The sequence below is a fragment of the Leptodactylus fuscus genome, chromosome 1, assembly GCF_031893055.1.
Source record: "Leptodactylus fuscus isolate aLepFus1 chromosome 1, aLepFus1.hap2, whole genome shotgun sequence".
Classification (NCBI taxonomy): domain Eukaryota; kingdom Metazoa; phylum Chordata; class Amphibia; order Anura; family Leptodactylidae; genus Leptodactylus; species Leptodactylus fuscus.
The window spans coordinates 243,459,607-243,484,736 of record NC_134265.1 but is presented as its reverse complement, the minus strand read 5'-3'; the positions used below and the strand labels follow the sequence as shown (position 1 = coordinate 243,484,736).

The window sequence follows — 25,130 nt, the reverse complement described above, 5'->3', positions numbered from 1 at the left end:
GTAAGTAATTGTCAGTCATATAAATCATTACTGTCTTTACTGTATTTCAGTTTATATGATTGTCTTCTGGATGACCCATTTGAACACGACTGGCCTAAGCTTCCAGACCTCCCAGGAATTAACTATTCAATGGATGAGCAGTGTCGGTTCGATTTTGGTGTGGGCTACAAAATGTGCACAGCTGTATGTGATCTCACATTTTATGTTAACATTATTTAATATCATATCTCTACAATGTATAATTATGGGTGTAATTCTGTGATATGGCAATTAGGAAATAATTTGTATTACTTTTTTCAGTTTCGGACATTTGACCCATGCAAACAATTATGGTGCAGCCATCCAGATAACCCCTACTTTTGCAAGACGAAGAAAGGTCCTCCTCTTGATGGTACAGAATGTGCTCCTGGAAAAGTATGTAATTTGGATAGGGAAATCCATTTATTGTAAAAGATATTTAGAATGAAAGTCTATTTGCACTATTGGTTGTCAAACACGCATCCGGCCCGCAGCCTTGTGTTCTGTTTCGCTCGTGGCCCAGGGACACTTAATCATGGGGCAAACGGTGCACCAGGCCCCCTTAAGCTGTGTCATGTGATACCATAGGCTTCCTTACCACTCTACTGTCACCTGGTGTGGGGAGTTGAAAACTTCTTCTTCCTGCAAAACGCTAATGTGGCGCTGGACTGTGCACCTCTTTTAATGTTCTTCCGGTCATGCTGTCTCTTGCTCTATGGTACAGTACACGTGCCAAGGTAGCTGGAAGTACAAGTGAAGAGTTGCGCAGCTGGCTACCAGGTTGGCACTTTGCAGGACGAATAGATAAGTATTTAGTATAACAAAGTTGTGGACTGTATATGATGTAATTTGATGTGGAATGAGGGAACTATTACATGTGGGAGTCACAAATATCTGTGTTTGGGGGACTATTACCTAAGTGGGGATTAATTAGGACACTATTACATATGTGGAGGGCACTATTACTTACGTGGGGTCTGTTATCTGTAGGGGGAAGATACGCGTATATACCCGAATATAAGCCTATTTTTATTTTTTTTTGGGGGGGTGGGGGTGGGGGGGTTGTCTATGACCAGCCGCAATAGTAATGTATAGAATCTCCCATACAATAGTGAAAAAAAAAGCTTTAACAAAAAAATATAATAAAAAATAAAATTACTAAATTACTCCTTTTTCCAAAAACAAAAAATGGTGATAAAAACAATTCTTTATTAATACTTATTAAAAATATATGTCCATGGGTATAAATATGATGTAAAAATACCCCTAAGTCAGTAGACAGTGACTGATCTAGCCCTATTTCACGTACAGGAAAGGGAATTCAAGATTGGCTATATACACCAAGGAACTCTATTACTCAAGTCTTTTAGATATAAAGGACCATAACCCTCTACTAAAGCGTGTATTGTGTAAAGCCAAAATAGTCAGTGTCACCTATGAGGTATAATAAATATAGTAGCTCAAAGTGTTGAATACAAATGAGCAGAACAGGCAGCCTCTAAACAGTATATAACAGAGGGTGCCACTGATAACTAGGAATCTATCACCTTACAACTCAGGTGAAAACAAAAAATGCTGCAGGAGTTGCCAGCCAGCCAAACTATAAAAAACCACAAAGAGTAAATTATTCCTGTGTCTTTAAAAGCTGCTGCACATTCAGGGAAAGCAGGAGGGCAATGTAATCATTGTACATGTGTCCTAGCTGATAAAGAGAGACACTCTTAAATTACTCCTTTCCCTAGAATACACATAAAAGTAGAAAATTACTGTGAAACACATACACATTAGGTATCCCTGTTTCCAGTGTCCTGTTCCATCAGGAAGGGGTTAATAGGAGCACTGCAGAGACCCTATATTCAGCCAAGCTGAATTCCAAGTGGGGAAAAAAAAACAGTCCTCAAGCTCAGGGAAGGGGCAGACAGACAACCAAAACACCCCCCCCCCTTTCCCAGCACCCAGCAACTACTGCACCCAAAAACTCCGACCATTCTAATTTTTGAAATTTTCCAGTAGCTGCTGCATGTCAGGATTGTGTGGCAGGTGCATCAAAGTCGCAGCCTGTTCCTCTGCACTGTTCAGCGTTGCAGGGGTTAACCTGCCTTGCAACATCCGGGCGTGGTCGACTGTTTGACGGACTTAGGTGTTGACCAATGCTCAGGTGTGGGCAGCTGGGCTATTTGCTTGTGACCGCCCCTTGACTATATAAGGGGGCTGGTATGATCGCCCAGCGCTCTAAGATCATTTCACAAACCTAATTGCTGTGTGTGTGTGTGTGTGTGTGTGTGTGTGTACACACACGCACGCACGCGCATGGCTTCCAGCCTCAAGTAATATTAGTTGGCCTAGCTAGCAATATTCCCCAGTGATAGCAATGCCACTGTTAGTTGGGCAGCATGCTAACTTGTGTGTTTGAGTTGGGAAAATCTCTGTAGGCCTTAGCTAGCTGTGGACTTCTAAGTCAGTGTTCACACTACTAGTAGCTTTGGCAGTAGTTACCTTGGGGTTGGGTGGAACTGCAGTTCAGTCTCTGGCTAGTCCAGGAGTTCTGGCTAGCCAGTTTGTTGTAGCGGCTGCTCTGACCTGCACAGGTGGCTCTGTGAATTTAACAGAGCACACATGGTTCTTTAGCTAGCTGGCAGTGACTCTAACTGTCAGACAGTATTCACACTTAGGTGCTAGCAGTCAGAGTCCAGAGGGCTCCGTAGGGTTTTTGTTTAATTAGTTTTTTTAATAAACCCTGCTGACTGTAACACTGCATCCCCCCCCCCCCCCTTCGGCTTATACTCGAGTCAATAAGTTTTCCCAGTTTTTTGTGGTAAAATTAGGGGCCTCGGCTTATATTCGGGTCGGCTTATACTCGAGTATATACGGTAATTAGGACACAATTACCTATGTGTATTAACAAAATGTTAACATTAGCCTTATGGTTGCCTTCAACAGGCCTTTAGAAGACGATATAAGGCTGATGTGGCCATTGGCATAAATGAGTTTGACACCCTTAAAAAAGCTGACGTCATCGCAAAGAATAACGCCGCTTGATTTCTTACTGGCGAAAGCTTCCCCTAAGAATGTCCACCATAAGACATGTGTGTGCACTTTGATTATTGTTGTTCGATTATGGCTTCTTATTTTTAGAAAGGGTTAATTGTACACTTATGAAGCCACACTGAACAGCAGTAACCAAAGTGCATCCAACATATCTTATGGTGGACATTTTTAGTGGAAGCTTTTTTCAGTAAGAAAGCAAGCGCCAGTATTCTTTGCAATGTCTAACTTTTTTATTGAAAAATGAATGAATGAAAAAAGAATGATTGAATGAAAACTTGGTTGTTAAATGGTATGAATAAATATGAACATCTGTCTATAAAAACTGAAATGAGCTTTCTTAATGTATTTTAAAGTTAAGCATATTTTATACTTTGCCAAGTCGCAAAATCTCAAAAGCAACCACCATAACCACACCAAAAATAATCATGCTTTTATTATTGCCGGCCGCTTTAAAAATGGTGCTTTTGCATTCCAATAAGAAACTTTAAATGTATTAGCATTTGGCTGAGCTATTGGCAGTGTCATTCCATATAAGCAATCACTTTGCGGACATCATCCTAAAATAACAAACCTTTAACTGGGATGACATAATGCTGGTGGCATCAGTAGCACAATTTACCTGCCAAATGCAACCTCCTGCTGCTTTATTGGGGCTTTTGCCTGCAAATATAGGACGGTATTTTTATTGGTATTAATTATATGGGTATTCATATTTTTACAAGGATTAATTATATGACATCTTACATTTTTAGTACTTTTTTTTTTTACATGGATTCCCGTATTGGCTTAAAGGAAGCTGGGAACTGTTTGGATTATTATTTCTGCAGATTTTTCAGTTTATGGTATTCACATTTGCATAGTACAGTAGATCCATGCCTTGTAATAGTTACATGCACCTGGTGACATACACAGCGCTACAAATATGACTTCTGGCACTGTAAATCACAGTCAGTGGTGTACCACCACCTAGTAAAACAGTGTGAGTCTGACCACACATATCAGACGTTCAGAAAGAAAACTATTTTTTCATTGTTTATTAGATTGTTGTATGCTGAAATCTATTAAACACATGTACATGTCTTGGATTTTGCACTTTATTTATACATAAAAATGTGCAGAATCAGTCTGGCCCTAAGATTGCTAGTCAGTCTCCATAAAAGACAGCAGCACAACTTGCCTATAAGAGTGCCAGTCGCTGTGTTCTTCCAGGCATAATATACTCCTATGCAATATACTCAACATACTCCTAGGCATGGGCTGGTCACAGTATTATTCATAGATATAACCCCAGTACAAATGTCAGTGACAGTATTTCCCACACAAGTACAACTTGCCATGTTCCCAGTAGAGGTGCCATCCAATGTGTCATCTTACACAGGTATTATTCATAGTTTTAGCCATAGAAGTGCCTGTCACTATGTTTCCCATACAGGTACCACTCACGGTGTGTCTACAAATGCTTCTAGACACATGGTGACAGTATAGCACAGTTTTAATTTTCTTACAGTATAGGTGGTGTATTCCATAAAACTTATCTATAGAGGTGTTGTTCCTCATCATATAAAGCGCTTGTGTTGCAGTTAGTTTTAGATGTTTTCAAACTGATTATGTAACCTTTATGGTGACGGTGAAACATTACTGCTTTCCTTTCTAGTGGTGTTACAAAGGTCACTGTATGTGGAGGACCACCAACCAAGTTAAACAGGATGGTAACTGGGGAGCATGGACCAAATTTGGATCTTGTTCAAGAACTTGTGGTATTGGAGTTCGTTTCAGAACCCGTCAGTGCAATAACCCAATGTAAGTAGAGTGTATGTATATATAAAAATATATATATATATTGTAAGGGAATTGCTAAGACAGCAATTCCCAGAACTGTTAAACCCTGGGAGGGGCACAAGAGACAGTGAGCCCTAAGCTGAAGCCCCCTGCTTTCCCTTCCTATTGCCAGACCCTATCCTAGGTAATAGGCGACAACCACGAGGACAGTCCCTCCCTGAGTATGTGACACACAAAACGCAGACAAGACGAACAACAACAAAGGGAGGTCAGCTAGCCAGGGTTCGGTAACAGGAGAGCGATGCAGTGCCAAATCGGAGTCAAGAGAATAGTCAATGAGGAAAGCCAAAGGTCAAGTATAATAGTATAAGCAAAACAGGGACAATAAGAGCAGGTATGCGCACGGCAATAACAAGCACTGGTGTGACTGGGAACCAAGGCTAAATAGGGAGGAAGAACCCGCCCATGGAGTTCAGAGGAAGGCAGGCTGTCAATCAAAGGGCAAGGCCAGATTAACCACTTAATGGACAGAGGCAACCTTGGCAGAAGACGGGTGTGGTGCAAATCCAATTAAGGACTAGAGCCATGTTCACACAGTGCAACTAAAAACTTTAAGCAGATTATCAAACTGCACGCGCCTCCTGCGCCGCAGCACACGAGCAGAGGGTGGCGCAGGGGCCCGAACAGGCAGAGATGTTACAGTACCCCCCCTTTTATGAGGGGCCACCGGACCCTCACCAGACAAACCAGTTCTAGAGAGATTCTGAGTTTTCCCTGCCTTGTATTTTGGTTCTGCTTGAACCACAGACACTTGAGAACCAGGCAAACATTTTTTATTCATCCGGCTTTTCTGATACCACCAGGTTTTAATACCGGAGGGGCGCTCCCAACTTTTAGTAGCTGAGACCTTCTCCTCAGTGACACAATCTACAGAATGTAAAGCAATACAGTGGGATGAGCACTGATCTCCCCACTTTACCAACTCCTTTTTACCCCAATCCAAAATAGGGTTATGGAGCTTCAGCCAGGGGAACCCCAAAATAACATCAGCAGAGAGATTCTCCATAACAAAAAGGCTTATGACCTCTGAATGTGTAGAACCCACTTGCAAAGAGATCAAGGGGGTTTTAAAACTGACTTTACCCCTGGCCAGTGGAGTAGAATCCGCTCCAGTAACAGACATAGGCGAGTCCAGTGGCAAAAGCTCAATGCCCAAAGATTCAACAACTGAATATTTAACAAAATTTGCTGCAGACCCAGAGTCAACTAGGGCCTTGCCAGAAACAGATCTGTCCCCAGAGGACAAAGACACAGATAACATCTTATTGTTATTCCCCCCAAATACCTGGTTGCCTGAGTGGTTCTTCTGATTACCACTCAGGCACTGAAGTCTTTGCGCAGGTGACAAGGGTCTGATAGAGCAGTCTCGGATGACATGACCAGAGGAACCACAGTACAGGCACAGGTTATTCCTGAGACGATGCTCTCGTCGTGTCTTGGCGTCCATAGCTCCCAGTTGCATGGGTTCCTCACCAGAACTGATGGGAGGAAAGGTAGGTTTTTCAGAGGAGAGAGAAGAAGAGACAGAAAACTTGGAGGCAACAGACCCTACTCTCTCTTTTAAATTTTCTCGGATCTTGCGGTCAATACGGACCGCCAAAGTCATGGCTTTCTCAAGCGTCGGGGGATCTGGGTGACCAACCCAGAGCTCCTTAACACGGTCACACAAGCCTTGCTTAAAGTGAGCCTTTAGAGCTGACTCACACCAACCTGCCGTTACACTGTACTTACGGAACTCAGAGCAATACTCCTCTGCAGAGCGTTTTCCCTGCCGCATGGTGAGGAGTTGAGATTCCGCAAGCGCAATGTGGTCTGGCTCAGCATAGATAGAGCCCAGGGACTTAAAAATTTTTTCCACATCAGACCACTCTTCAGCATCAGGAGGGAGTTTAAGGGCCCAAGCTTGTGGATCCCCCTGTAGCAGAGATATAACCACTCCCACCATTTGGGCCTGAGTCACATGTGGATTAATCCGAAAATACAGGCGACAAGACTCCCTGAACGTCTCAAATTTTTCACGGTCCCCTGAGAAACGATCCGGGAGTAACATCTTGACCTTGTAAGGTGCCAAAACAGCTGGGGATGATGCAGCAGCCTCAGTTAGGGTCTGAACCTGTTTAGCTAGCTCAGCTACCAGGCCGGTCAAACCTTCCAACTTGGCTGCAAAGCACTGAATAGGATCCATGCTGTCTGTAGGGAAGCAATGGATGTAGGTTTTTCGGCTTGTTATTATGTAAGGGAATTGCTAAGACAGCAATTCCCAGAACTGTTAAACCCTGGGAGGGGCACAAGAGACAGTGAGCCCTAAGCTGAAGCCCCCCGCTTTCCCTTCCTATTGCCATTACCTATCCTAGGTAATAGGCGACAACCACGAGGACAGTCCCTCCCTGAGTATGTGACACACAAAACGCAGACAAGACGAACAACAACAAAGGGAGGTCAGCTAGCCAGGGTTCGGTAACAGAAGAGCGATGCAGTGCCAAATCGGAGTCAAGAGAATAGTCAATGAGGAAAGCCAAAGGTCAAGTATAATAGTATAAGCAAAACAGGGACAATAAGAGCAGGTATGCGCACGGCAATAACAAGCACTGGTGTGACTGGGAACCAAGGCTAAATAGGGAGGAAGAACCCGCCCATGGAGTTCAGAGGAAGGCAGGCTGTCAATCAAAGGGCAAGGCCAGATTAACCACTTAATGGACAGAGGCAACCTTGGCAGAAGACAGGTGTGGTGCAAATCCAATTAAGGACTTGAGCCGTTTCACACAGTGCAACTAAAAACTTTAAGCAGATTATCAAACTGCACGCGCCTCCTGCGCCGCAGCACACGAGCAGAGGGTGGCGCAGGGGCCCGAACAGGCAGAGATGTTACATATATGTTATATAAGTAAAGGACTCCTTAGCAAATGAGTATTATGCACCTGTAGTTCGCTGACAGTTTTAATAGATTTATTTTGCTCTTTGTAAATCAAAAATGTCACATTTTTAGTATGCCACTTAAATGTTATTTGACAATAATATGGCAACTAAACCTTGGATCCATTGCCATGTGTTCAGTTCTTCATTTCTTGAAGCCTTCGCTATTTGTTTGGTGTCCCTAGAGTGGTGTGATGCTACAATCCATATTTTACAGTTTGGTGGCCCAGTTCCATTTGGTGTTTCAGCTACTGGTCCAGAAGTTTGCTGTCACAGGCTTTAGTGTCTGGGGCTTGTTTCAACAGTGTCCAGTTCCCTTTGGTCAGTAGCTTCAATACGGGGGAACCTGTTGTTTGTTGAGTTCACTTTCATAATGCTGTTGCTTTTCCCTTTTTTGCACGTAATGTCATGTAATTTTACACCAGTGCTTTATTCTTAGGCCGGTGAATGGTGGCCAAGACTGTTCTGGATTAAATTATGAATATCAATTGTGCAACACTGAAGAATGTCCTAAGCACTTTGAAGACTTTAGAGCACAGCAATGTCAACAGAAGAATTCCCAGTTTGAGTTTCAGAATGCAAAACACCATTGGCTGCCATATGAACATCCTGATGGTAAGAAGTATTATTCTTTATTAGCAGAAACACTGTGCAGGTCTAGAAAAATATATTGCATTTTTATATACATTGTATATAAATATATATTTTTTTAATATAACATTTACTTTATTTGACAAAATGGACTGTATACTAGGAGTAGAAAGAAGGCGCCACTGATTTAACAGATAAAACACAAAATAGTACAGACGCTTAACCTTTTGCATTGCTGAGTTTAGCAGATTATTCATTTTGGGGAGTGTTCCAATATTTTAACTTATTAACAGCAAAGTATAAAAGTACTTAAGTTTATTCCATGTAATAAATTAATGATTTGTGGACCTTGGAAAGTCTCCAGGTATGTGTATTTCCCTTGCAATTTAACATGCGTGCTTTTATTGAGGAAGCTTATATTGATCTTGTTAATGAACTGCACAAGAACTATGGATTAGGATGTATTTATATTGTCATGTTTGATCTTGTAATGGCACAAAGTGGTAATAGTAATAAATTAATACCTATTATGAACTGGTTCTTCTGTTTCCATAGGATATGGCATAAAATGTCTAATTGGTCAGGGTCCAATTAATGGGAAATACTTAAACACATTTTTTTGTACTGCTCAGGGATTATCTACTATTGGTACCAATTAGAGATGAGCGAACACTAAAATGTTCGAGGTTCGAAATTCGATTCGAACAGCCGCTCACTGTTCGAGTGTTCGAATGGGTTTCGAACCCCATTATAGTCTATGGGGAACATAAACTCGTTAAGGGGGAAACCCAAATTCGTGTCTGGAGGGTCACCAAGTCCACTATGACACCCCAGGAAATGATACCAACACCCTGGAATGACACTGGGACAGCAGGGGAAGCATGTCTGGGGGCATAAAAGTCACTTTATTTCATGGAAATCCCTGTCAGTTTGCGATTTTCGCAAGCTAACTTTTCCCCATAGAAATGCATTGGCCAGTGCTGATTGGCCAGAGTACGGAACTCGACCAATCAGCGCTGGCTCTGCTGGAGGAGGCGGAGTCTAAGATCGCTCCACACCAGTCTCCATTCAGGTCCGACCTTAGACTCCGCCTCCTCCAGCAGAACCAGCGCTGATTGGCCGAATTCCGTACTCTGGCCAATCAGCGCTGGCCAATGCATTCTATTAGCCCGATGAAGTAGAGCTGAATGTGTGTGCTAAGCACACACATTCAGCACTGCTTCATCACGCCAATACAATGCATTAGCCAGTGCTGATTGGCCAGAGTACGGAATTCGGCCAATCAGCGCTGGCCAATGCATTCTATTAGCCCGATGAAGTAGAGCTGAATGTGTGTGCTAAGCACACACATTCAGCACTGCTTCATCACGCCAATACAATGCATTAGCCAGTGCTGATTGGCCAGAGTACGGAATTCGGCCAATCAGCGCTGGCCAATGCATTCTATTAGCCCGATGAAGTAGAGCTGAATGTGTGTGCTAAGCACACACATTCAGCACTGCTTCATCACGCCAATACAATGCATTAGCCAGTGCTGATTGGCCAGAGTACGGAATTCGGCCAATCAGCGCTGGCCAATGCATTCTATTAGCCCGATGAAGTAGAGCTGAATGTGTGTGCTAAGCACACACATTCAGCACTGCTTCATCACGCCAATACAATGCATTAGCCAGTGCTGATTGGCCAGAGTACGGAATTCGGCCAATCAGCGCTGGCTCTGCTGGAGGAGGCGGAGTCTAAGGTCGGACCTGAATGGAGACTGGTGTGGAGCGATCTTAGACTCCGCCTCCTCCAGCAGAGCCAGCGCTGATTGGCCGAATTCCGTACTCTGGCCAATCAGCGCTGGCCAATGCATTCTATTAGCCCGATGAAGTAGAGCTGAATGTGTGTGCTAAGCACACACATTCAGCACTGCTTCATCACGCCAATACAATGCATTAGCCAGTGCTGATTGGCCAGAGTACGGAATTCGGCCAATCAGCGCTGGCTCTGCTGGAGGAGGCGGAGTCTAAGATCGCTCCACACCAGTCTCCATTCAGGTCCGACCTTAGACTCCGCCTCCTCCAGCAGAGCCAGCGCTGATTGGCCGAATTCCGTACTCTGGCCAATCAGCACTGGCTAATGCATTGTATTGGCGTGATGAAGCAGTGCTGAATGTGTGTGCTTAGCACACACATTCAGCTCTACTTCATCGGGCTAATAGAATGCATTGGCCAATCAGCGCTGGCCAATGCATTCTATTAGCGTGAACTGAGTTTGCACAGGGGTTCTAGTGCACCCTCGGCTCTGCTACATCAGATTGCTACATCTGATGTAGCAGTGCCGAGTGTGCATCAGATGTGTAGTTGAGCAAAACTGACTCAGCACTGCTAAGTCTCTGCATTCGCATAGGAATGCATTGGCCAGCCTTCGGCCAATCAGCGCTGGCTCTGCCGGAGGAGGCGGAGTCTAAGGTCGGACCTGAATGGAGACTGGTGTGGAGCGATCTTAGACTCCGCCTCCTCCAGCAGAGCCAGCGCTGATTGGTCGAGTTCCGTACTCTGGCCAATCAGCACTGGCTAATGCATTGTATTGGCGTGATGAAGCAGTGCTGAATGTGTGTGCTTAGCACACACATTCAGCTCTACTTCATCGGGCTAATAGAATGCATTGGCCAGCGCTGATTGGCCGAATTCCGTACTCTGGCCAATCAGCACTGGCTAATGCATTGTATTGGCGTGATGAAGCAGTGCTGAATGAGTGTGCTTAGCACACACATTCAGCTCTACTTCATCAGGCTAATAGAATACATTGGCCAATCAGCGCTGGTCAATGCATTCTATTAGCTTGATGAAGCAGAGTGTGCACAAGGGTTCAAGCGCACCCTCGGCTCTGATGTAGCAGAGCTGAGGGTGCACAAGGGTTCAAGTGCACCCTCGGCTCTCCTACATCAGAGCCGAGGGTGCGCTTGAACCCTTGTGCAGCCTCGGCTCTGCTACATCAGAGCCGAGGGTGCGCTTGAACCCTTGTGCACACTCTGCTTCATCAAGCTAATAGAATGCATTGGCCAGCGCTGATTGGCCAGAGTACGGAATTCGGCCAATCAGCGCTGGCCAATGCATCCCTATGGGAAAAAGTTTATCTCACAAAAATCACAATTACACACCCGATAGAGCCCCAAAAAGTTATTTTTAATAACATTCCCCCCTAAATAAAGGTTATCCCTAGCTATCCCTGCCTGTACAGATATCCCTGTCTCTTAGTCACAAAGTTCACATTCTCATATGACCCGGATTTGAAATCCACTATTCGTCTAAAATGGAGGTCACCTGATTTCGGCAGCCAATGACTTTTTCCAATTTTTTTCAATGCCCCCGGTGTCGTAGTTCCTGTCCCACCTCCCCTGCGCTGTTATTGGTGCAAAAAAGGCGCCAGGGAAGGTGGGAGGGGAATCGAATTTTGGCGCACTTTACCACGCGGTGTTCTATTCGATTCGAACATGGCGAACACCCTGATATCCGATCGAACATGTGTTCGATAGAACACTGTTCGCTCATCTCTAGTACCAATCACTGACCACATTGGAAACTAGTGGCTAAGTTTTGTCATCAGTTTGACTGAAATGCTGGATATATGGGATTGGGCCAGCTATCTCGCCTAACTTTGATCTTGGCAATGCAATTCTCCAATGAATGGGGTTGAAACAGCGAGACCCACCCAGACTTGAAGCAGACATGAAATATGATTTTAGTAGATGTGAAGCATGCTTTTAGTAGCACAGATAGATAAAGCACGCTACGGCATTTAGTAGCACATATCGATAAAGCAGGATATAGTATTTAGTAGTACAGACAGATAAAGCAGGACTTTGCCTGTAATTAACACTGGCCAGCATTGAGGTGAATAGTTGAGTCATTGAGGTTGCTATGAAGCTTCTTACACACGATTGATGTTTGCAGCTTGAATCTGTTCCAGTGCTCTGTTCTATTCCAATATTTTATAGTACCTGCCCTATTAATATCAGAACATCAGGGCAGAGCATGAGAATACACTCGGCTGCATCAGAACATGCTTGGGGCTGCACACTTAGTCATGTGCATGAAGCCAAATACTAATCTTAGTGCCATAATAATCTGATTTTTTCAAATTGCATATAGGGAATAACTCTTCACTGGATCTGGGATTACCAATAATTTTAAAAGGAACAATTCGGGTACCCCCAAAGTAAATAGATATATTAAAACATAGCTTTTATTTGATTCAGTCAAAACTCGGGCAATGTTCGGTCCCTGTTGTATCGGTTCCAGTAAAGGTGTTGATACCATACACCTCTATTATTTAGTGCTCGCCTTGTACTCCAGTAGGGGACAGTTGATAGTATACAGCTATTTCTAAACTGTGAGTGTTTTAAAATACACAGTATTAATGCAAAATAGCAGTCTAACTCAGATGCCAGTTTCTGTTGTCTAATGCTGGGATCTATTGAATTAAATAAGGATACTAAGTAACAAAGCATGGCAACAAGGCAGCAGTGTGTTGATTCCTACACACTAGCACTATGTGGGCGTCTCAGAGGTGTGGACACGTTGATAGTCTCACATTCCCTATCAGCAGTACGGGCTGAGTATAGGCGTCTCAGACACCAATTCAAATGTCTCTACGCATTTCCTTATTCTACATAACTCATCAGGAGACTGTTAGAAGATACACCTCACATAAGGTTAAAGATGTACCACAGTTCCTGGAACCCTGATGGTGGGTCCCGATACTTCATAGAGGTCGTCATTTCAATTGGTGGCTGAGATGCCTATACTCAGCCCGTACTGCTGATAGGGAATGTGTAAAAAAAAAGGGTCTCTTTATAATAAACAGATGTGCGGAAACCAGACAATAAGTGTTTCAATTCCCAATAGAGGGCAAACTAAGAATTGTACAATACTGTTTCAAATCAATAGGTTATCCGTCTAATGCAGGACAGAACAGGTTTTCTAGAGAGTGGGACACTGGTAAAAGTTCTCCACTGTGTCCTAGATTTGACTTTACGGAACAGAAGACCCCCACTGGTAACTCAGGATCACATACTAGGGTATGTGAAAATAGGTTTTCAAAATTGAACTACCTCTGCACAGTTTGAAGAATCAAAATTTAGTGAATTTTGCAGATAAATAACAAAAGCCTCTTGGAGGATCTGTATTAGAATATTACAAATGAAGAGTCACAGCAAAATACAAAACTATAAATACATTAATATAAGCAACTGAGCAAATAGGTATCCAAAAGCTAGTAGTGAATGACATTTATCACTATAAAGAACATCATTTACTTTTTACTGGTAAAAGGGATCCTATCATTAGAATCCCTTTTTTTCTAACTAACACGTAGGAATAGCCTTAAGAAAGGCTATTCTTCTCTTACCTTTAGATGTCTTCTCCGCGCCGCCGTTCGGTAGATATTCCATTTTCTGTCTTTAGCACTGCCTCCATCTTATTCAAGAATTGGCCTCTACGCGTCGTCTTCTGGCCTGGATTTCAATCTTCTACGCAAGAGCTCGCGTAAGCGGCCACAAAAAAAATGGCCGCGCACAGGTGCAGTCGGTTCTGCCCACTGGCAGAGCCGATTGCACATGTGTAGAAGATTGAAGGCCAGGCTGGAAGATGACGCGTAGAGGCCAGTTCTTGAATAAGATGGAGGCGGCGCTGAAGAGTTCTCTCGCAGCACTTGGGACGGCTCATTTGCTTAAAGACGGAAAACGGAATATCTACTGAACGGCGGCGCAGAGAAGACATCTAAAGGTAGGAGAATATCCTTTCTTAAGGCTATTCCTACGTGTTAGAGAATAAGCGATTCTAATGATAGGATCCCTTTAAAAGCACAGCTCCAAATATCTTCCATTGCTAGAGAGAGACATTTAGTATTTGTATAAAGCAATGTACTTTTGATTGTGGTTGGAAACTAACCTTGGAAGACCTTGTACAAAATAAGAGTTGCCAAGTTTCTTGTAACATTTTAAGGGACAGTGATCAGGTATTTGTATACCACTCACAAAGCCAGCTAGATGGATATAGTGTCCTAGAGTCAACAACATGATACCATGGATGGTAATTGGAAATAGATGTCAGAAAACAAAATACCACAATATTTAACAAAATGCACTAAATGTTCTTTAGAACATTTAGAGAACAGCAAGGAGATGAATGTTTCTTAAAAAAGATGCTGGATCTTGATATGATGTCAGAGATTATAAATGTTGATCAGTCCATGACTGACCAATGGAACTATTCAGAAGATCTCATGAAGATGTTACAGTCTAGGAATGAAATATCAAATCTGGGCAAACCAATAATATGTGCATAAATCAAAACTGCAACACTATATATATATAATATGTAAATATATATAATAATGTATAGAATTTTACAATCAACTGATGGATTATAGTAGTTTGTAAATGTAAGTTGAAGATTACTCTAATATTGCAATACATGCTTAGATTGTGTCACAAAATAAGGCGAAAAACTTATGACAAAAGTTGCCAGTTTTGGTGCGCAGTAACATAAGCGCCAAAATTGCCACATACTGCTTTTACAGTTCTAATGGTATGTTTAAAAAAAGATAAAAATAAAAATAAAAAAAATGTGTCCATTGCTTGGGTGGGACGGGCTTCACAGGCCAACAAATTTAACATTACTTGCAGCAGGAATCTGTGGTAGCCTGTTGTAAGTGTTCCTTTCAGCCTATGGAGCATGAACCAACCAATGTGCTCCAAATTATTAGGCATTTGCTTTTTAATAATTTTGACACAACTGACACCATGGATAAATACATTCCAAATGGCATAACCACCGTCAATTATAATAAATTCCCACTCTCGGGTAAGGCATAGCAAACAAAATAGAGATTGAACATGTTATATAACTTCCACATGTAAGATATATTTACAGTATATTACACAAGTTATCTAGCCATACATCAGGTTGTGGTTGTGCCTGGTATTACAGCTTAATTCTACACAATTAAATTAAAACTGAGTTGCAAAGGGATGAAGTAATACCCATATTTACTATCAAATGTATGGTGCTGTGTCTGGTAAAAAATAAAGTATAAATGGTTAGAAATACAATTTTTTGCTTATGCCCCACCAGTCTCCCCACTTCTCAGGGTAAAGCATTTGTATAGAATGTATTTTGTTTGTTTCTTTTTATTATATACTAATAACATTGCACTGAGAAAATGAAATTGCACTTTTTTATTGGTTTCCTATTTTTGGCAACTTTTGCATAAATGAAATAATTTTTGTAACTAAATGTTTATTAAATAAAGTCCTTTTTTAATAAGCAATTTAGGCAAATGAGCTTAATTCAATATAGTCCAGATGACTGTTGTACTATAAATTGGGAAAGTTTATGATTGGTGGGGTGAAAATCACAAAGATATTAAGTTTGATAAGTTAACATGCAAGTCTTTTAAAACGCTCCTGCTATTGCTGTTTATTGACTAGCATTTATCCTCATCCGTCCATTAAAAACATTAAAAAAAACTAGCAGACAGCTTTTGAAATAGTCACCTATTAAATTGTTGGGTGAGAAAAATGTAATTTTCGATTTTATGTATTTTTGTTTGTCCTCTAGGCTAAATATATTTCATAAAACATTCAATAAAATGTACAATGTTATTTGCTTCCACAGCCAATAAAAGGTGCCAGCTCTATTGTCAATCCAAACAGACGGGAGATATAGCATCGATGAAGCAGCTTGCACATGATGGCACCCGCTGTTCCTACAAGGATCCATATAGCATTTGTGTGAGAGGGGAGTGTGTTGTAAGTTGTATTATTACAATTTATGCCAATATATCTAAACCATTTCATGCTGCAAAAGGAAAAGTTTTGAATTTAAGGGAACAGTTGTATACAATGTTGTGTGTCTCATCTTTGTGTTTTGTAGAAAGTTGGTTGTGACAAAGAAATTGGTTCTAATAAGGTAGAAGATAAATGTGGCGTGTGTGGTGGGGATAACTCTCATTGTCGAACGGTGAAAGGAACATTTACAAGGACTCCGAAAAAAACTGGTAATTAACTTTCATTGTGGATCTTCAAGCTATGTTTAGCAGTACATGTAAAATATAAAAATTTAAAGGGAGTCTGTCAGTACAAAATTGTATTTGTTGTTCATTTAGGACTACTGCTCCATTCTTGTAAAAATTATCCTTACCATCAATGAACTTTGAGGACTTTTCTTTCCATCAATGGGCTTCACTATTTGCTGCTGGTAACTGATGCTCAGCACCGCCCACTAATTGTAATGTACCTGTCTGATGATGACACACTGTATCCGCAAGTGATGGATGGGGCATCTGAAGCCAGCTTCTTTCACTTCCAGATTCATTGTAACTTCATCAGACATGCACAGGGCCGAGCTGAGCATAAGTTAGCAGCAGGAGATAGTGAAGCCCGTTGATGCAAAGCTACACCCCCTAAATCCTTCATCTGCTCAGTTGCATAGGGCTAAAAGGAAGATTTTACAAGAATGGAACACTGGTCCTGAATAAGAAATACATCATTGTAAACTGTGCAGACAGCCCTACAAGCGACTGCAATAAGGTTATATCTTAATTTTGTGCTGATAGACTCCCTTTAAGCAAGTTTGCAAATGGTCCAGATTCACGAATATCTATGACATTATGTATACAGTTCATTTGTAGAATTATGTGTTGTCTTGGCTACAGACTGAAAAGCATATCTAGGGTATAGTTTGATTTTAGTTATGTGTTACTTTTTTCTATATGACCCATTTTGTACAGTTGGTAGGTAAGCAGTAAACATGGGTAAAAGGGAAGAGATGTATGCCTTACCGTACAATGTTTGCTAGTTGTTTGTTGCCATGGACACACATAGCTTTACATAGGGGCTGTAAAAAGATTTGGAAAAGTAGATAATTTATAACATTTACAATATAATATGTATATGTAAATTCTTTGCCATATTTTTGCACATAAGCAAATAGTTTTTTCATTAGGGTGTTTTATATCCCAAATCTAAGGCAAGGTAGGCTGAAATGTTATATGTTTCTTTACTTCGACCCTGTTGGAAAACCAAATTTTCACCTAGTTTGCGTCTTCTATTATTTATTAGTTTGATTTTAACCTAAAAAAACATCTTGCTTCCTGGAAACCATCAATAAGAATTTTGTGTATTTATATGAAGTACTTTAAAGAGGACCTTTCATGGATTTGGACACATGTGGTGTTATATACCGCTGGAAAGCCGACAGTGTGCTGAATTCAGCGCAATGTAGGCTTTCCCGATCTGTCCCCCGAGTGAAGAGCTATCGGTTCCAGTACCGTAGCGCTTCACAGTCAGAAGGGCGTTCCTGACAGTCTGTCAGGATCGTCCTTCTTCCCAGCAGCGCCTATCTTGCTGTACAGTGTGATTTTATATCACATGACCATAGACTGATTTTGAATCCACTGGCATTAAACCAACAATGACAGCAAGTGGAGATCTAGAAAGCTATGAGAAATCAACACGGAAAGTATATTGGAAAATGGTATAGCCCTTCATTATGCAAACAGTAATATTTATTTGCTGAATCTGGACAATCCCTTTAAGAATGAGAAGACAATAAAAACATATATGTTGTACTATTACACTATTAATCCGGTTACACATACAAAAGGCTTTAAGTATAATACTTTTAGAATGTAAGGAAATAGACCGCTAGTTTATATTAGCTTGCACAGAAATGCTTGATTTTACCCCAAATTCTTTTTTCAATTCGCTGAGGTAACCACAAGAATTTGTACATTTGGAATTTATGAAATGACATTAAACCTTAAAAAGCAGAAATGCAAATGTGGTTTCAATTTTCAGCAAACAACAGCATCAGAGTCGTACCACAAAGCATAGTTTTCGACGATAGGGCATACCCGATGATCCAAAATTCAGAGGGTAAAACCAGGGAAATATATTTTACAAATGAGTTCTCCTCATTGTCACAATAGATAGAGAAGGAATGATCATTGTGAATACACATAACTCAAAACAGAGTGGAGCTGGTGTCCACCTTCCAATTTGTCCTTTGTTCCCAAAACACCCTTTGTATGCATGTAGCTGTTGGGAACGGTAACACTAGACCCCATGCACATAATGTTGGGCCAAGTTTTCAGTGACATGACATCTCAGTGTCATCCGAGTATGTTCTATTATGCATTTTATGAGGGCTTAGGATTCATTCTGATAACATAACATGGATGATTATAGAGGAGCTCCATGTCATTGAAAGAGAGAGAAACCTCATAGACGTGAATGCATACCAGAATGCACTCCGATGTTACTCCAAGTGTCACCCAAGTGAATTCCTCTGTAAACTCGGTCCCACTTCAGAAGCCACTCAGTTGTGTGCATGGGAACTTAACAGTAATGGCTGCAGCCAAACTTCACACTGGTGATATTCAGTAGCTGCAGATGAAAGTGGGTATCAATCTCTTATGTGTAATCATCCTGATCAGATATACAGATATAAAGTAATGACATTTTGTAATGAAATATATTGCAAAGTTCAATTTCTATGTTAAATCATAAACATAGACACATGACCATACAAAGATTTTATCATGAAGACAGAAAACATGGTCATGCATATTGTATATTACTTATGTTACGGAGGGCAGTCTTGAGCTACGCCCTTTTTCCAATATTCATTTAATTAAATGTAATGGACATCTGGCATTTCTATTTTTAATGGTAAGGACTATGACATAGATATTTTGATTTCATACAACTATAGACGTAGTTGTATTGTCAATGATGTATCTTTAGTTACAATTTGTTCCCTCAATTTAATGCCCCATTCCAGCCATAATTTTCTAGGTTTGGGAACCAAATTTTAGTAAAAATAAATTCTAGACATTGAAAAATTCTATAGGCTAAGGCCCCATTTTGTGGAATGCAGTCAAAAAACGCTGTGGAAAAAACGCATTTCTGCAGCATTTTTTCATTGCATTTTTTTGCTGTATTTTTTTCTGTGTTTTTTCTTCTCTTCTTACATTTTTAGGGAAAACACCAATGTACCAAGGTAAAGTTGTCATGCTGGGTTTTTCAAAAAACATTTAAAACACAGCTTTTCTGCAGCGTTTTTATTTCTGCATGTGTGGATTGGGAATAGCCAGAATCTCATTCACTTTGCTGGTCCTGTAAAACACAGCGTTTTTACTGCTGCATTTCCGCTACAGGGAAATGCAGCCAAAGCCAGGAGTGGATTGAGTAGACGGAAGAAGTATAAGAGCTTCCTTTATTTTTGCCATTCCTTTTTTAGCCCTTTTGTGATTTGGCTCCAAAAAATGCAGCAAAATCTGCAACAAAAAGCAGCTTTTCTACAATGTGGGGCCTTGGCCTTAAAGCCAAGGCCCCAATATTGCGAAAACACAGCATATTATAGTACCTGCAAAGTGGATGAGATTCTGGTTAATCCTATCTACACATTGCAGAATAAAATCTGCAGCAGAAAATCTGTGTATTCAAAACCCCCAATGACCTATCCTAAGGAAAACCTCTTTAGCAGTATGTATATTATACTGCCCCTGAATGTTATATTCTGCTGCAATGTTCATCTTAGTAAAAGGAACAATGGAGACTTGACTGACCTAATTATAAGTCAATGGAATTATTTAGGTTTTGTTATAGTCAAAATGAATTGGTCATATCCATCATGCATCCTATAAAAACAAAGCCAGTGAAGCCAGCATGAATAAGGCCTATGTATGACTGCGTTTATCCATCACTTATGTGACCCATGTGAAAAAGTAACTGCACCCCTGCACAAGGATACACTTTCAGGTTTTGTTGAAGTTGATTTTAAAGTGAGACAGATCATAAAGACATGCTATAAAGAACACATGCTTGTACTTTCTGCAATCCACTCTTGGTTTCAGCTTGAAAAGTACATCAACAAAACTTTGTGTGTCCTTAGTATGCAACTTCTTATAGTTTGATATCAGTTTACTCACAAACTGCCACATCACCTTTATTACAGAGCTTGTCTAAGACTACTATGTTTCCATCCACATTGATGACCTATCTTAAGGCCATTAGATTTTGTATTATTTATCAGTTTCTCCAAGTTGATGGATGGAGACCAGTTGCCATAACTGAACACTGTGGGGAACATTTTATCAATACTGTTGAACTTTGTACTGTCCAAAACTACGAATATTTATGATGCTGTCGTACAAACCTTCATAAATATGGAGTGTTTCTAGAAGCACCAAAATTGTGATTCAAACATCATTTGACTAAAAGTGTGAAGTTTCACCATGAGACAAATATTTAGCGTAAAATATGTAGAGAAAATACTTAACTCTCAGACTGTAAGGAACAAATATTTGTCACATTCATATAAAATCTGACATATAAAAACCCTACAATTTTTGTCAAGGCTCAAATAATTTCTCGCCTATTGAGGAAATGAACATGTGGTCCATGATGGGAATTTATGGCACACAAAGTAAATTGGCATGAAATCATAAGTTTACACAATTTTAAACTGTGCCTAATTTGCACAGGAAAATCTGCCCCATATTTGTTCTTTTCTGTTTCAGAAATGTGTTGTAAAGTTAGACTCTAAACCATGCCAGTTCTGGTGTATATTTTTCAAAAATGTCTTTCCAGTCACATTTTTCTATTCATTCTGGTGCACACTATTCATAAATATGTCAGAAATTCTATGCACCATGAATGTTGGCGCAAATGTAGGCAGAAAAGTGTCGGACTTCCATTGATAAATATGCGCTAGTGAGTAGAGGAGAATTTAGTTCATAACTGTCTCCCTCACTCAGGAACAACCGCAGGACCACGCAGGACATGTGTAGAACACATGCAGAGAAGTGCTGAACTGTAATGTAAATATGTACTTTGGCTATAGCAGAAAGCACCTTTTTAGCTGCACCATCAGGTTAAGCCTCAGTTTCTGCTTCTATCTCTCCCATTGTTTGTGATCACTCCTTTCCCTTCTTTCTCAGTAGACTTCTATAGATACTGTATGTATAATCAGAGTCAAGTGACAAGTTGATGGGCTTAGCCTGTGTGATGGACACTTCAGGTCAGTGCTCCCAAAATGTAACTATAAACTGTTCTCTCTGAATTTACTTACAGAGATTACAGAGGCACTGAGGGCTCAGCAGCTAAGTGCACTTTGACAAGCTGACAGACTGCTCTATTAGACATTAATTACAGTGAAGAGAAGAAAATAAAGGTGCACACACCAGCACAGCCAGTGATGCTTAATAGCTGAGGCAGTATGAAACCTAGGCAATGAGCTTTAAACACTTGGGAGTCACAATGAGCAGTATGACAAATGACAATGGCAAATGACACACAATAGATAGAACAATATTATGGATAAAAAATTTGAGTTAGCTTAAATTACAATTTTAAAAATGATCCGGGGTGGAAATATACAGTAGACTGGCAATGGCAGAAAAAGATTGATACCAAATTAGAAAATATCTGGTTAGGATGTTTGCGGCTAAAATGATGCAGTCAGCTATTGCAGTTATTTTGTACATGGGTGATATGCGTGTTGCATTACTTTACTAGTAAAAACAGCAGTAATAAAAAAAAACTAATAGAAAACAACTCAATGGTAAAAAATGTTCTCATTTGATGTTTTCATATATTTACATTCTGATTTACTGGTATATCCGTTTGTCGTACTTATCAACTACAAAATACAGTATACTGTAGATATACAGTATACAGTACATAAGGTTTATACCAAAGATACTATATGTATTTGAATCTCCTATGATCAGTTTTGTGATATATACTTTTGTGATTTCATGCACAGATGTTATTCTGTAGCATTAGATGCTAGTTATACCCCAGAACAAACTTTCATGGGGTTGTTTGTTTCATAAACATTACTTGGGAAAAGCTTTAGAACGCTGTAAATAACAAACTAGGTCACACTCAACTTCTGGATCCCTGCTGCCTCCAGAGTCCCATGCAGTCTGTCCATCTTGTCCTCCGGCAATGATGTTTCAACATTGTCATATAACCACTGCAGCGTATCTCTGACTGCAGCAGATTCCACTGAGATCAAGGCTTGGTGGCGGCTATGTAGCAGCAGTGATTTGGAAGGTGAGTATGACTTTGTTTATTATTTTGCAGCGTGTTAACGCTTTTTTGGGGCTGGACAGTCAATTTTTGTATTACATACAGGAAATAGATCTCCTACTGGTTACTTATTGAAAACTGTTGTAATATAGTTCTCAGCTCTTTCTTCAATATAGAAATCTTTCTTTGTGGACAGTCATTTTTGAGACCTTGTTCAAATTGACCTCATTATTTCATTATTTGCAGTTCCTTGGTGGATCTGATGTATCCATTTTGATTTATTTTAAGACATTCTATTGAGTATAATACAATTTTTAGGCATAACAGCAAAGTGTTCTACCTTATTGTGCCTATCAATGACAACAGACACCTGACAGAATTGAACCAAGACATCATTGTGATTTTCATGTATATGTTTCTGCAGCGTATGTATGCCTTAAAGAGGACCTTTCACTATATTTGACAAGTTCAGCTTTTTTCATCATTTAATATGCGCTGCTCCACTGATTCCAAATCAAATGGAATTTTTTTTTTCTAGCCCAAGCCATAAATGCTGTTTGTTTTTTAGGTGCCTCATGATATTTAGGCTCTATACTGTCAGAGGGGCGGTATCAGGCAGGAGCAGATAAATAATGTGATTCTGAGCTCTGATACTGGCTGCCTCTGATTGGAGCTCTGAATCACACTCCTTTGCCTGCTCCTGCCTGACACAACCCACCTGACAGTACAGATGTAGAATATCAGTCTCCTAGAGAAACTAGAACTAGGGAGAAAAAAAGTACAGCTGCACTGGAATTAGCGGAGCAACAACTAGTAACAGACTGTAAGAATGGTTGGTGGAAATGTGAAGCATATTAGGCCAATCTAAGAAACAGCCCCTAAAAAGTAGAGACTTACTGAAGACCATAGTGACACACTGAATTATCTGTCATATTCTTAAGAACATTAGCTGAAAAGGGCTGTTAACACTTCCCCTGCTGGGGCTACACTCTCCACTCTAGATAAACACTCAGACAAAGATGATGTCACTGAATCAATGAGGGATGTATCTGGGTGTCAGTAATATAGAGCAGAGAGTGAAGCCCCAGTAGGAGAAGAAGCGCCCCTAAAAACCTTTTAATTTCATTTATAAGAATAAAATGCTAATGTTCATGAAAAGTGAGGTGCAATGCAGAATAAGAAAGGCATGTTTGGCCCCAACTGTAAGAAATTGCTATTTAGCCATTCTTCTCAAGAAAAGAGGGGGGATGGTTAAACGTGTGTGCCTGTCTTCATTGAAACTTACTGTAGGTTGCTGGCTAAGATGTCTTTTAACTCCCTTAGACCAATGGAGAAGGTTATGTGTACTGTATGTGCAGAGAACTAAAACTATTTCTTCCCTTTCCTCCTTTAGGCTAAGGTTCCACGGGACATCCCACAGCAATAAAGTGCTGCGGGAAAAACCGTGCTGGCAATGCATCGCGATTCTTGCCGCAGAGCTTTAAACAGAAAGTTCACGGAGTTTTACTCTGATGACTTTCTGTTACAATTATACCTATGGGGAAACCGCCGGTATAAGTATAATTGACATGCTGTGATTTCCAAAACTGTGCTGATTGTGGGAACCGTGGTGTGTCCGCACAGCGGTTTTACTACAAAGTGGGCATGGGATTCGCTAGGCAGGAAAATCGTGGCATTTCCGTCCTGTGGGGCCCAGGCCTTATACTTACTTCCCACATGTTCTTGTTCAGTATTAGTTATATAAATGAAGGATTCATCTACATGGAATATATACAGTGCAAATTTCCCATTGCCTGAATTGCAGGTGGAAAATCTGCAGTGTTTATGGTTGCAGCAAAGTACATGAAATTTATGCAAATATTACTGATATGCTACACAAAAATAAATGAGATTTACAGTTTGTAATTCATAAGGCAAAATCTGTGACAAATCCACAATTTGGTACCCTTTTTCCTCTGTGGATTTTGGCCACATACTCTGCAGATTTTCTGAACTGGAAAATCAGCAGTGTATACATTGTTCAGTCTGGATATAAGCCAAATCTGTTCTTATATGGAAACAGTTTACATATGGAAGTAACAGAGCTGAGAACCCTATTACAATATAGTATTGTATGAACCAGCGTAGACTGGAACATTCATTGCTGTGATATAAACATATAGTGATGGTTTATCACACTACAGAATATTGGTCACCTTTGTTGAACAGAATTTCTCAATTTTAGCCTGATAAGTCTGCTGTATTAGTGCTACATGATTTCTTGACAATTTGTGTTACCCTTATTTCTGCCATGTTATAAACTTAAAGTAGGACTCAAATGTTATTCTCTGGCTAGTTAGTAGGATAAATGATGTTAATAGTAGTGGAGATAATCTTACCAGTGACTATATTTGTGAATTATCCACACCCTTCTAGTCCTCTTGTTCTTGTTGTGCCATGTGACCAACAATTTCACTCTTAGGACTCATTCACAAGGGCAAGTGGGGGGCGGATTTTGAATCCACCTCAAAATCCGCCCCCTTACAATAGAGGTCTATGTAGACCGCTAGCGTTCTTTTTTCCCTGATTGGTGTGTTCCCGCTCACAGAAAAAAGAAGCAAGCTGCCCTTTCTTCAGGCGGATTCCACGGCTG

The 25,130-nt window shown here is 40.6% G+C and overlaps 1 protein-coding gene across 1 annotated transcript in view; it reads left to right on the top strand.

The window, feature by feature from the left end:
- ADAMTS3 (ADAM metallopeptidase with thrombospondin type 1 motif 3) overlaps positions 1-25,130 on the top strand; it is a 187,046-nt gene that overhangs the window by 108,380 nt on the left and 53,536 nt on the right. Inside the window, exons 10-15 of the mRNA XM_075284923.1 lie at positions 51-183; positions 301-414; positions 4,721-4,866; positions 8,258-8,433; positions 16,074-16,207; positions 16,332-16,455. Of these exons, the coding sequence (XP_075141024.1) occupies positions 51-183; positions 301-414; positions 4,721-4,866; positions 8,258-8,433; positions 16,074-16,207; positions 16,332-16,455 (827 nt within the window). The remainder of the gene's footprint in view (positions 1-50; positions 184-300; positions 415-4,720; positions 4,867-8,257; positions 8,434-16,073; positions 16,208-16,331; positions 16,456-25,130) is intronic.